Source organism: Trichechus manatus, unplaced genomic scaffold (assembly GCF_000243295.1).
Source record: "Trichechus manatus latirostris isolate Lorelei unplaced genomic scaffold, TriManLat1.0 scaffold00057, whole genome shotgun sequence".
Taxonomy (NCBI): domain Eukaryota; kingdom Metazoa; phylum Chordata; class Mammalia; order Sirenia; family Trichechidae; genus Trichechus; species Trichechus manatus.
In genome coordinates, this window is record NW_004443993.1 from 5,664,085 (window position 1) to 5,675,849 (window position 11,765).

At 56.3% G+C, this 11,765-nt stretch overlaps 1 protein-coding gene across 1 annotated transcript in view; it reads right to left on the reverse strand.

Moving 5' to 3' along the window:
* Nucleotides 1–4,704: 4,704 nt before the first annotated feature.
* FCER2 (Fc epsilon receptor II) overlaps nt 4,705–11,765 on the reverse strand; it is an 8,362-nt gene continuing 1,301 nt past the window's right edge. Inside the window, exons 2-11 of the mRNA XM_023733109.1 lie at nt 11,392–11,511; nt 10,149–10,262; nt 9,793–9,846; nt 9,176–9,238; nt 8,896–8,958; nt 8,694–8,756; nt 8,513–8,602; nt 6,267–6,418; nt 6,026–6,129; nt 4,705–5,158 (exon numbers count right to left, since the gene is read on the reverse strand). Of these exons, the coding sequence (XP_023588877.1) occupies nt 5,017–5,158; nt 6,026–6,129; nt 6,267–6,418; nt 8,513–8,602; nt 8,694–8,756; nt 8,896–8,958; nt 9,176–9,238; nt 9,793–9,846; nt 10,149–10,262; nt 11,392–11,413 (867 nt within the window). The 5' untranslated portion in view covers nt 11,414–11,511 and the 3' untranslated portion in view covers nt 4,705–5,016. The remainder of the gene's footprint in view (nt 5,159–6,025; nt 6,130–6,266; nt 6,419–8,512; nt 8,603–8,693; nt 8,757–8,895; nt 8,959–9,175; nt 9,239–9,792; nt 9,847–10,148; nt 10,263–11,391; nt 11,512–11,765) is intronic.

Consider the following 11,765-nt stretch of genomic DNA (forward strand, 5'->3'; position numbering starts at 1 on the left):
GTGTGTCCCGTGTCTTGTGTGGGAACCTCAGAGATGCGCCTAGAGCACCTTGACCCATGTCCGGCCCCAGGCTGGTGAGGGACGCCAAGGCCCAGACATGTTCATAGTACAGTGGGGAGGGGTGGAGTCCAGCCCCACTCGGTCTTTGAGATAGGGTTGGGGGTTGGTGGGACCAGGGACAGTGGAGAGGTGAACGCTGCTGCAGAAGGAGCTGCTGGGTGGGGATTAGGGGAATGCTGGCACATTTTGGAATCACAGTTGGAAGCTGCCTGCAGGCTGGAGAGGCGAGGGGGCTGGGTGGTGGTGGTGGGGGGCAGGTGGGAGTCAAGCTGAGATACACTTCTGTAGACCAGAGGTTGGAAAATTTTTCTGTAAAGGACCAGATTAAAAAAAAAAAAACAATTGCCCTGGAGTCAACTCTGACTCATGGAGACCACATGTGTGTTGGAATAGAACTGTGCTCTGTAGGGTTTTTCAGTGGCTGAGTTTTCGGAAGTAGATCGCTGGGCCTTTCTTCCAGGGTGCCTCTGGGTGCGCTGAAACCTCTGACATTTTGGTTAGCATCCCCGTGTTCACCATTGCTCCAGCAAGGCACTCCAAAGACCAGATAATAAATAGCTTATGCTTTGCAAGCTCTATCCCACTACACCACTGAAAGCAGCCTTAGACAGTACACCCTCGCTACTCAAAGTGTGGTCCATGGACCAGCAGCCTCAGCATCACCCTGGAGCTTGTGAACAGTGCAGACACTCAGGCCTCACCTCAGACTACCCAGTCAGAGTCAAGATTCCTGGGTGGCTGATCTCTGGGCACCTTAGTTTGAGAAGCAATGCTTTTAAGGCGGTAGTTCCCAAACCGGAGTGTCCAGATGGCCCGGAGGACTCCTTAAAACTCAGATGGCGCACCCCCTCCCCACCCCTCACCCCCCGGCCAGCTTTCAGATCCTCCAGGGCTGGGGTGGTGCGTGAATTTGCATTTCCCAACTAGTTCTACTGATGGTCCAGAGACCACACTTGGAAAACCTGTGCTGCAGCAACCTGGTTCTCCAAGGGGAGTGGCTGGGCTTGGGTTGGAGTCATCTAGACACTTGAAATATTTTTAATTTTTAAAAACACGACTGCTACTTGGGCATGTATTACACAACAGGTGGCCTTCCTCACCTCGCTGATGACTCCTCCCCAAGGGGAGTCCTCCCAGACTTCTTTGGGGGTAGCTTGTTCAGATCTTCCTCGCTCCGCTTTCCCTCCAGGACCTGAAGGCATCTGTTTTGGGAAGGAACTACAGGCACTTTCCGCTGCGCCCCCCTCACTGCTTCAGCAAAGGGTTTGGTGGGTGGGTGTGGCTTTCCGATTTGCTGTTTAGGCTGCATTATGGGAGGTGGCACGGACATACAGATGGGGACACCGGGGACACGCGGGGCATGGTCGGGGTAGTTTCAGTCATCTTGGCAAGAGGGGAAGAAGTGCTGAACAGCGGTGGGCTTCAGGACACTGCAAAGGGGACATCATCAGAATAAAGAAAAATATGGAGGACCCAGCACGAGGCGCCCAGCAGGCCATCAGGAAGTAGTTGTGGAATGAAGGCAGGGCTGGGAGAGGGGAGAGGTCTGGGGAAGCTGGGATGAGGGCTGGGGGTGGGGTTCAGGGTGACAACCTGAATCTGGGGGGAGGTGCACCTGGTGACAGGTACCCAGGTCTGGGGATTGGGGATCAAGTTCAGGAAGAGGAAACCATAGGCCTGGTGGAGGTGGTCTGTGGGGGGCGGAGGATGGGGGGGAGCTGGAGCCCTGGGAAGCAGGAGAGGGTGGGAGAGTCAGAGGGGCTGTTGCTGCGTCACCAGTTTTCCTGGGAAACTGTAGGAGTTGGCTTTGGGTTTATCCGCCAGAGGTCCTTGGGGTTTCCAGGGCCTTTTAGGGCAGGAGCCAGATTGCAGGAGCAAGAAGGAGCAGAAGGTCAGCTCTGCAGAGGCCTGGCAGTGGTGGACAGCAGAGGGACATGGGTGAGGGAGGTGAAGAGGAGCTGGTCCCCAGGAAGGGATGCAGGGTGCTTGGAGGCCAGGAGAGGAGGGCCTGGGGTCTGTTTCTTGGCTGAGGGTGAGGCAGGGGGCTGGTGGAGAAGGGGGAAGGTTTGAAACCAGCCATAGGATTGTGAGGCTGGGCCCTGGGCTGGGGCAAGTGAGGATGGGGAGAAAGAACAGGAGGCTGTGGTCAGGCAGGTTTCCATCTCGGCGGCGGCTCTGACTTAGGGTGCTTTGGGCTGCAGGTAAAGTATCCACTAAAGCCATTGGTGGAGGTCACTAAGTCATTTTTAGAATTTTTATCTTCCATGCAGGAGACCCAGGTTTGATTCCCAGCGAGCGCACCTCATGCACAGCCGCTACCCGTCTATCCGTGGAGGCTTGCGTGTTGCTAGGATGCTGAACAGGTTTCAGCAGAGCTTCCAGACTAGGACAGACTAAGAAGAAAGGCCTGGCGATCAACTTCTGGAAATCAGCCAGTGAAAACACTATGGATCACAATGGTCCCATCCGCAATGGATCATGAGGCTGGCATAGGACTAGGTATTGTGCTTGGAGCCAGAGGCTGACTTCAGGGCAGCTAAGAACACAAACAGTGTTCTAGGCTAGGGGAACAGCCAGTGCAAAGGCCCTGAAGTGGGAGCCACCTGCAGGTTCAAGGAACAGTGAGGAGGCTGCTGGTGGGGGAGGTGGGAGATGAAGGTGGGGAAGCAAGGTGCCTGGGAGGGGTGCTGCCATCCCAGCAGGCCTTTTAGGACTGGCTTTTTCTCTGAGTGGGGAGGAAACTTCTGGAAGGGTTGGAGCAGTGAAGTGAAGTGGAAGGAGGCGGCTGCAGCAGTCCAGGGGAGCAACACCGGGGCAGCGCCTAGGTGGCAGGAAGGGGTGAGAAGTGGGCAGATTTCTGAATATGTTTTGCTGGCAGAGCCTGAGGGATCTTATGGGTTTGGAGGTGGCGGTGAGAGAAAGGGAGGCCCCAAGGAGGACCCCAGTATTGGCCTGAGCAGGTGGTAGGGTGGAGCTGTGGCCCCATGTGGCAGTTACACCCTGGCCTGGAGTCCAGGCCTGGGGATTTGACACGTTGTCTGGGGGTTCTAGCCCAGGTCTGACCCCGAGGGCCCAGCTTTTGTCTGTGCCCTGATCCTACCCGGCCTGAAACCCCGCCTGAATCGTTGTGGCCAGCCCTCAGGACCCCAGCCCACTACAGTGCTCTCCCCAGCCCCCCAGGGCATGGCTAACAACTTGGCCCTGCTCCGGGGGTCCCATGTGGGTCTCTCCTATGGATCCCTCCTTCCTGAGTGAACTTGAGAATCAACGGCACCGTATCTGGCACCTTCTTTTCTAGGCAGGAGTGAGGGGTGGCAGGCAAGGAGTCTGATGAGGGGTCCTGCCATCCTGACCTCCTTCCCCAGCCTCAGATACATGGCTGACTTTGGCCCAGCCTGGGACTGGTGCCACCTCAGCCTCGCAGACCCTCTGTGCGTGACCAGGCCGCTTCCCATCTGCCCCTGGATGCCCCTCCCTCTCTAGCCAGCCAGCACTTGCTGAGTGCCTACAGTGTACCAGGCCCTGTTCTTCCCACGTGTCAACTCAGCACCTCCCCTGCAACCCTGTGAGCTGGGTGCCCATGTCCTAGACTCAGAGGGTCCACTCCTTTGCCCTCAAGATACTTGGGGGATCTAGAATGTTCTCTGGCCCATTGGACCCCAGAGTCTTAATCTCCAGGCCCTACCTAGTAAGTGCTTCTTGTAACGAGGTAGGAAAAATTAGGGTGAATGCCACCTCAGTTGCCCCCTTCCTCAGGTTGTCTCAGGCAGCCAGCTCTGACATTCCCAGCCCCACGGTTCATGCCTGGAGACCTCTGAGGAGGGGGCGGGTGTGAGGGGCCATCGCCCCGTTTAGTGGATGTGGGCAGCCAGGGCAGGGGGAGTGGGGAGCTCTGTCTGAGCCCAGTCTCTACCCTGTGGTGCTCCCTGAGGGGCTGCCTCTGGGGAGGGGAACGGAGAGGAGGTGGGCGTCATAGAGGGTGCATATAGAGGTCTGAAGGGGGGCTCCCCGGAAGGCTGGGCTGGCAGGTGCTGCACCCCAGTGGGGAGGGCACTTCTAGCCTTCAGGCTTGGCCAGTGGGGGTTCTCCCAATGAGTACTTGGAGGGACAGGCCATCTGGGGCATTGTCTTAGTTACCTACTGCTGCACGCGGCTACTAACTGAAAGGCTGGAGGTTCGAGTCTACCCAGAGGTGCCTCGGAAGAAAGGCCTGGTGATCCACTTCTGAAAAATCAGTCACTGAAAACCCTATGGAGCACAGTTCTACTCTGGCACACATGGGATCACCATGAGTCAGAAGCAACTCAGTGGCAACTGGTTTGGTTTTTGATTTGGCTGTAACAGAAATGTCACAAGTGGATGGATTTAGAGAAAGTTCTGAAGGCTGAAAGTCCAAGTCAGGGGCTCAGCCGTTTGAGTTCCTTCTGGGGGCTTCTCTCCTAGTTTCTGGTGTCTGCCCGCGGCACCTGGCATTCCTTTACTAACAGACAGGTCCTCACACGGCATCTCTGCCCGCTGTGTATGTCTCTGTCTGCCCTGCTCTTTATATAAGTCAGAAGGGGTTATGTTGAGGGCCCCCCCTGCTCTGATGTAACCTTATTAACAGGAGAGAACCCCATTTCCAAACAGGGCCAAATCCACAGGTACAGGACTTTAATACATATTTTGGGTGGACGCAATTCAATCAGGTGGTGACAGGAGGGGTCAGCTACCTGGTGCCAGATTGAGCGGGAGAAAATGTCACCAGGGCCCTCCAGACACCACGGAGATGTCCAGGTCTTGGTTGGGGTCCTCAGTGTCCTGCTGTGGGCCTGGCTGTTGTCGCAGGAGGGTGTAAAGGAGGCAAGGCGGGGGCGGGGCGCAGGGAGGTGCGCCTGGATAGGCAGGGGGCTGTCAGGGGTAACGTCCTGGGGTAGGTCCGAGTGGCCCGGCCCAGGAGGCCGAGGGCACAGGCAGTCAGCATGTGGCCAGCTGCTCACACACCCAGCCGTCCAGCTGGCTGCGGCAGAAGGCGTCATTCCACTGCCCCGAGGAACCGAGCATCATCACGCAGTTCTCGCCCGGGTCCTGGTTATTGGGCTCCCCCGGCCGCCAGTTGCTGGGGCAAAGGCTACAGGTCAGGGGAGGAGGGAGAGGAAAGAAACCCCCGTGCTCCCCCCAGCCTCATTCCCTGCAGCCTAGACACCCCCTCCAGAGTCTGGGCCTGGGGGGCCCTCGAGATACCTTCCCTGTCCCCCCAGAGACGTTTGGCCTGGCACCCAAACCCTGACCATCTCCCTCAGCTGCAGTCCAGAAGTTTCCCCCAAGTCCAGGCCTGGGGCCCCTGCCCCCAAATTTCCTCCCTTCTTATGGCAGAACAAGGAGCCCCGGTGGCACAACAGTTAAGTGCTTGGCTGCTAACCAAAAGGCTAGCAGTTCAAACTGACCCAGCAGCAGGAGAAAAGACCTGGCGATCTGCTCCTGTAAAGGTTACAGTCTAGAAAACCCCATGGGGGTAATTCTACTATGTCCTATAGGGCCACTCTCAGTTGGACTCGATTTCAACGGCACCCAACAACATGGCAGAGCAGTTCCCCCTCTCTGAGTTTAAACCTGGGGTTTCTTTCCTGACCTTGCCTGTCGTCTCCTTCCCAGAGCTCCCTGCCCCAATTTTCCCACCCTGCACCTACAGCTTGGACACCTGTCCTTCCAGTCTGTACTCGGAGCTCCTTCCCTCCCTGCCAGCCACGGAACCCCCTCTCTGAGCCCCCTCTGGGGCTCCCTCCCTCCCCCACAGCCTCTTTCTTTTGCACCTTAGAGGCCCCCCTATCTGAGTTTAAGCCTAGGGACCCCTCTCTGAGTCCTGATCCCCTTCCCCAGGGGCTCATCCAGGGGGCTTCTCCCTCCATGGTGTTCCCACCTCACCTGTATCCCTGGTATCCCAGGGGCCTCCTCTATGAGCCTGGGCCTGGGGCCCCCTCCTTACCTATAGTCCACAGGGCTCTCATCCGACCAGATAAACTTGCCCTCTATGTCCAGGTCCTGAAGGCTAATCCAGGAGTCCTTCTTGGCACGTCTGTTCAGGAAGTTCTGGGAGGCAGAACTGGGATGGAGAACTGGGGGCATGCTTGGGTCCCTCCCTCCCTGTCCGTCCCCCAGACAGTAGGTTGGAGTGGGGATTCACATCCCCCGACCCCGTACCACACCCTCCTCAGCTCCAGGCTCACCTGCTCCTCTGAGCTGTGTATGCTGACCAGTCGCCCGTGCAGGTCTTCGCAGGCGTACTTGGCCTGGAGCCACATCCGAGATCCCTCACCAAAGTAGTAGCACTTACTCTGGAAATTAACCCACTTCTCGGGGCATGTGTTGCACGCGGAGCCTGGGGTGGAGGAGAGGCTCAGGGATGGCTGTGGTGGGCACCATGGGAAGAGGGGGTGGAGTGCGTGGCAGTGTCTCTTATGAAGTCACTCCTGGGGCCAGGCTGGAAGCAGACCTACCCCAGAGCCTAACGGAGGCTCTCACAGGCTGTCTTCTTCCCTGGCACTCTGATGTTGATGTGCAACACCAGCTCCATGGCCAGCAGCACCTCAACCACCAACACTATAACCACAAACCACCACTGTTGGTGACACCTCAGCCACCAACACCATTACCACAAACACCACCACTGCTGGGAACACCTCAACTACCAACACCATTTACCAGAAACCACCGCTTTTGGTTAACACCTCAACCAGCAACACCATCACCACAAACGCCACCACTGTTGGTAACATCTCAACCACCAACACCATCATCACAAGCACCTCACAGTCAGCAGTACCTCAACCACTAATACCATTGCCACAAACCACCATTGTCAGAAACACCTCAACCACCAACATCATCACCAAAAGCACCACCACTGTCGGTAACACTTCAACCATCAACACCATCACCACAAACACCATCATTGTCAGGAACACAGTCAGCAGCACCTCAACCACCAACACCATCACCACAAACACCACCATTGTCAGGAACACCTCAACCAGCAACACCATCACCACAAGCACCTCACGGCCAGCAGCACCTCAACAACCAACACTACCCATTATTATCGGGTGGATTCTCTTGATTGAAAATAGATTTTCTTATAACGACATATAGGGAGGCTCCATAGCTTTGGTCGAATTTTTCTAAAGGGCCTGGGGTCCACAGTAGTTTGGGAGCCCCTCAGGAGAACAGAGCTGGGTGCTTCTTGCACATCAAACAGTGACCAGTATATGACTCTCTAGGGGTGTAGCATTACAATAGAAAAAGAATGTCCCTTAGTGGCTGACTTGGGGCAAGGTGTCCTGGCTGTATGTTACACAGGCAAAAGACAACTCCAGAAGTAGACTCAAACCCTAAGCCATGGGGCCAGATTTCGGGGTCCTCAGGGATTAGGTAGGAAATGGGAGATGACCTGTTGTTAAGGTCACCATGATCCAGCCCCTATACCTTCCCCAGAAGGACCACAATGGGGTTTCTCACTGGGATTCCCATAGCCACACCATGTCCCCAGGGACAGGACTCCTTCACACCAAGTGCAGATCCTTCCTCTTCTCATACCCATTTGAGGAAGCTGGGGCTTCCCAGAGAAGGAAGACCAAAAACCAAGGGGCAGGACTGCAGGAAGCTCAAGAAGCCACAGAAGAACTCTAAAACCCAGGTTCCTGCCCCAGTTTAAGGTGCAGTGATGAAATTTCTGCTCTTTCTGCAGCCTATTACTACTCACATGACCCTCATAACTGCCATCACCTCCATCACTGCCATGCCTGGGGGAGATGCCACCAACCCCATCATCCTCATCACTGCAGAGGTTACCCCATCTGGTTCCCTAGACTTCTGATTCCTCTCCACTAAGCAACAGTGGGCAGAGGAGAGCACATGAGCAAACTCGACAATAGTAGATGCAGGAATACTATGACCCAGTGGAGAAGACAGTGTGGGAGCTGCCCAAAGCATTGGAAGGAAGCAGTGGGAATCAGAAAGGTCATTCTTGTGTGCTCCTCATCTGCCCTGCCACACACATAAATTCATACCCAGGTGTGTTATCACACACACTCTCCTGCACATTCAAAACACACAGGGCCACACAAATGCCTTTGTGCCCCACCAACCCTCCCCCACACCACCAAAAACCAAACCAGCTGTTGTTGAGTTGATTTTGACTCATGGCGACCCCATGTGTTACAGAGTAGAACTGCTCCATAGGGTTTTTTAAATCTTTACAGAAGCAGATTGCCAGGCCTTTCTTCCACAGCACCTCTGGGTGGGTTCAAACGACCACTTTTAGGTTAGCAGTCAAGCACAACCTGCTGCACCTCACGCTCAACTCACACAAACATATTGCCATGCTGCAATACACATCACACAGATGTGTTATCACAGGGGTGTGCCAACACACACAAGCGTACCTCACACACCATCGCACCTGCAATGCACTCACCATTCAACATCTTCAGCTCCATCCTCAGCTTTGCCACCTCCTCCTGGAGTCTCTCCAGTGAGTCTGAGGCTACACGCCTCTCGTTCAAGCCTTGGGTGAATGGGGGGAGGGGGTCAGTGCTCAGAGACCAACTCACAGGCCCCCTCCTTGCCCCCTCTCCCCACCCCCTCCCAAGCCTCACTCTTGGATTTGAGGTTGCTCAGATCAGCTCCAAGTCCATCCAGGTACCGGGATTGCTCAGACTCTGGGGTGGGGAGGACAGGACAGATCTCAGGGAAGATGCCTAAGGCCAGAAATTTCCCAAGCCTAGCCCCTGGCCTCATGGTCCCCCATGGCTCCAGGACACCCAAGTCTGGTCCCATGTCCCGCGCCAGTTCTCTCACCACGAGACTTCATGCTCTTCTGTTCAGCTTGGATTTTCTCTAGTTTCTTCAACAACTGGGCAGCTGGTTGCAGGGGAGAGGGCCCGGTAAGAAGAAAGTCCTCAGAGTTCCCCCGTAAGCCCCTATCGGTCCCCTTGACCTCTTAGCCTGGGTCTTTAGGGCCACCTGCTCATTTCGGAGTCCATGGTGGGGGCACAGTTGGTCTAGAGCACTATGCGTCCAGACGGCCACCAAGTCCCTGGCCCACCCCCACTCTAGACCCCAAATTGAGGTCACTCACCCTGGGATTTCTGGGCCATCTGATCACTCTTGTGTCCTTCCAAGTCCTTGGAAACTTGAGACACTGGGCAGCAGGGGAGAAGAAGTGTCCTTGGGGACCACGAAGACAAGCCCTTGAACACTTGCCCTAGCCTCAAGTGCATGGGCTGCTCCTTTTAGTTTTAGGGACAAGTGCTCCGGAAAGTACAGACAAGGAGAGAATGAACGTGTGTACTTGCCCCCTCCTGCTCCTCCGCCTTGCAAAGTAAAAGTTAACAGCTGTGGGTGTTTACTGACAGCTTATGGGAAGCCAGGTGCTGTTCTAAGTGCTTCACAAGTCCTAGCTCGCTCCCACCTCGTAGCACTAAAGTGATGCCCATTTTACAGATGAGGAAACTGAGGCACCGAGTGGTTATGTAACTCCTGTAACAACTGCAGATGTTGACATCCCATCAGGCACTTCTCACAGCCCTCCTCTGCGAGCCTCCAGGGGAGGGGGCAACACAGGCTGACCCTCAGTTCTCAGAGGGGGCACTGAGGCCCAGAGAGGGGCAGCTCTTCCCCCAGGACCCACAGTGATCAGTGGCAGGAGGGGACGAGGGCCTGGTGTCCCGACTCCCACCCTCAGCCCCTCCATACCATTCTGGGAGGCACTTCCTTCCAGCTGTTTCAGGTTCTGTGCAGTGTCCCAGTCTGGAGAGGAGGAGGGGAGAGGGAGGGCTTGTCAGGTGCGCCCTCCCCACCCCATGCTTCACCTACCAGCAGAGGATGGAGGCATCAGGTATCACACGGGAGAGGGGCTGAAAAGCCAGGAGATGCTGGGCAGGGCTGGGGCTCTAGAAGGTTGGCGGACAGAGCAGGAAGGGGCTGGCAGGTTCGAGGTGGGGGACATGATGGGGAAGTTGGGCTCCCCAAGTCTGAGAGGGGGGTCTGGGAGGGCATACGGGAGGGCCTAGTGGGTTGAGGGGGACACATAGGGCTGGGGGTGTCCTCACGCCACAGGATAAGTAGGGTCAGCAGCACGGCCCACATCGAGGCAGTCACCAGACCCAAAAGTGTGAGCCATGTCCCCTGCCTGCAGCATCGCTTCCTGGGAGGGCTCTCGAACACTGTGGGAGGGGGAGATATGTGGGGGTGGCGGAGGAGCACAGTGTGATACTGGGCTCTGGCTCTGCCTGTCTCACCATCACCCAGAGCTATGATGTCCTGGAAGCCTGTCCTGAGCCTACACTGAACAGAGGGTCTCAGTGGACCCCTGACTCCTCTGCACACCTTCCCTGCACACTGCTGTCTTTCAGTGTCCCTGTCTACTCTGTATCTGACTCTCCATTGCACGTCCATCTGCTCCTCTGACCTTTGTCTGTCCATCTCTGCATCTGTGCACGTCTGAGTCTGCCCCTCTGTCCCTCTGTCCAGTTCAGTGTCTGTCACTCACTCTGCACATACTCCAGCAGTCAGCGAGCCTGACTTGAGTCCAGGTCACTGCCCACAGGAACAGGCTAGGGGCCACAGACTGAGACCTCCCCTTCACGGGCCCCCTCTGCAGATAGTAGGCCTCCTACCCAGCCCTCACTTTAACATCTGCACCCTCCTCCCTTTTGTAGGTTCAGTTGTCCCCACCTATGCTGGGTCCCCAGCATCACCTCCAGATGGTCGGGTCCTCCTCTCCCATCCCCCTTCTGGCCCCCAGTCCTCTCTTCTACCTCTGGGCCCTCAAACGCTACCTGATGCCTGTCCCCTCCCCAAAGCCCCTTCCGTAATCACAAGTCACTGGAGCCGAGTTCTTCCCCACATCTGAGCCCCTCCCAAGCCCCTTCCCCAGATGTCAGATACTGCCAGGCCTCCCTGCAACACCTGCCCCCCAACCCCAGGTTCTACCTTCATGCCCTCTGTGGGCCCCTGGTGACTTCCCCTCACCCTGGTCATAAGGATTCATCAGGCTGAATTCTTCTTGCTCTGAGTTCCCAGTCCACTTGCACTCTGACTCTGTGGGGCTCCCAGCATCCCAACTGGGCCGTTTTTTTTTCGGGGGGGGAGGGCATTGAATCAGAGCAGGGAGGGGCCTGCAGCTTCCTTTTCCTTCCTGGCCTCATTCTGGGAAAGTCAGTCGGGGCTCACCTCCCCTCCCCTACATCTGGGCCTTTCCTAGAAATTTACCCTTCCTCCCAGCGAGGGCCTGGGAGCCCTCTCCTCTCCTGGGTAGAAGGCAAGGGTTTAGGGCCCAGACAGTCCTCCCACCTATGTACGGTCTTTCCTCCATGGTGTCCCTGCTTGGACTCTCCTGGTGACGGAGCGCTCACCACCTGACAAACCTGTCCACTGGATGGTCACGGTCACAGACACGGCTCTGGCTGGGATCTGGGTTGGAACAAGGGTTGGGGTTAGATGTCAGGCTTACCAGCACAGAACAGCATCTGGGGCCCGGGGGCTCAGTGACTGTTTGCTGATTTGACCATTTGATCCCATGACCCAGAATCAGTGTTGTCATTTGTAACAATTTGTCCATGTCACACAGTAGCTGGAACTCAAAGTCAGGCGCTTAACCTTGGCCCTTGCTTAGCCGCTGCAGGACACTGCCTGCTAGTGGGATGTCTGCTGGCAAAATGCCAGCA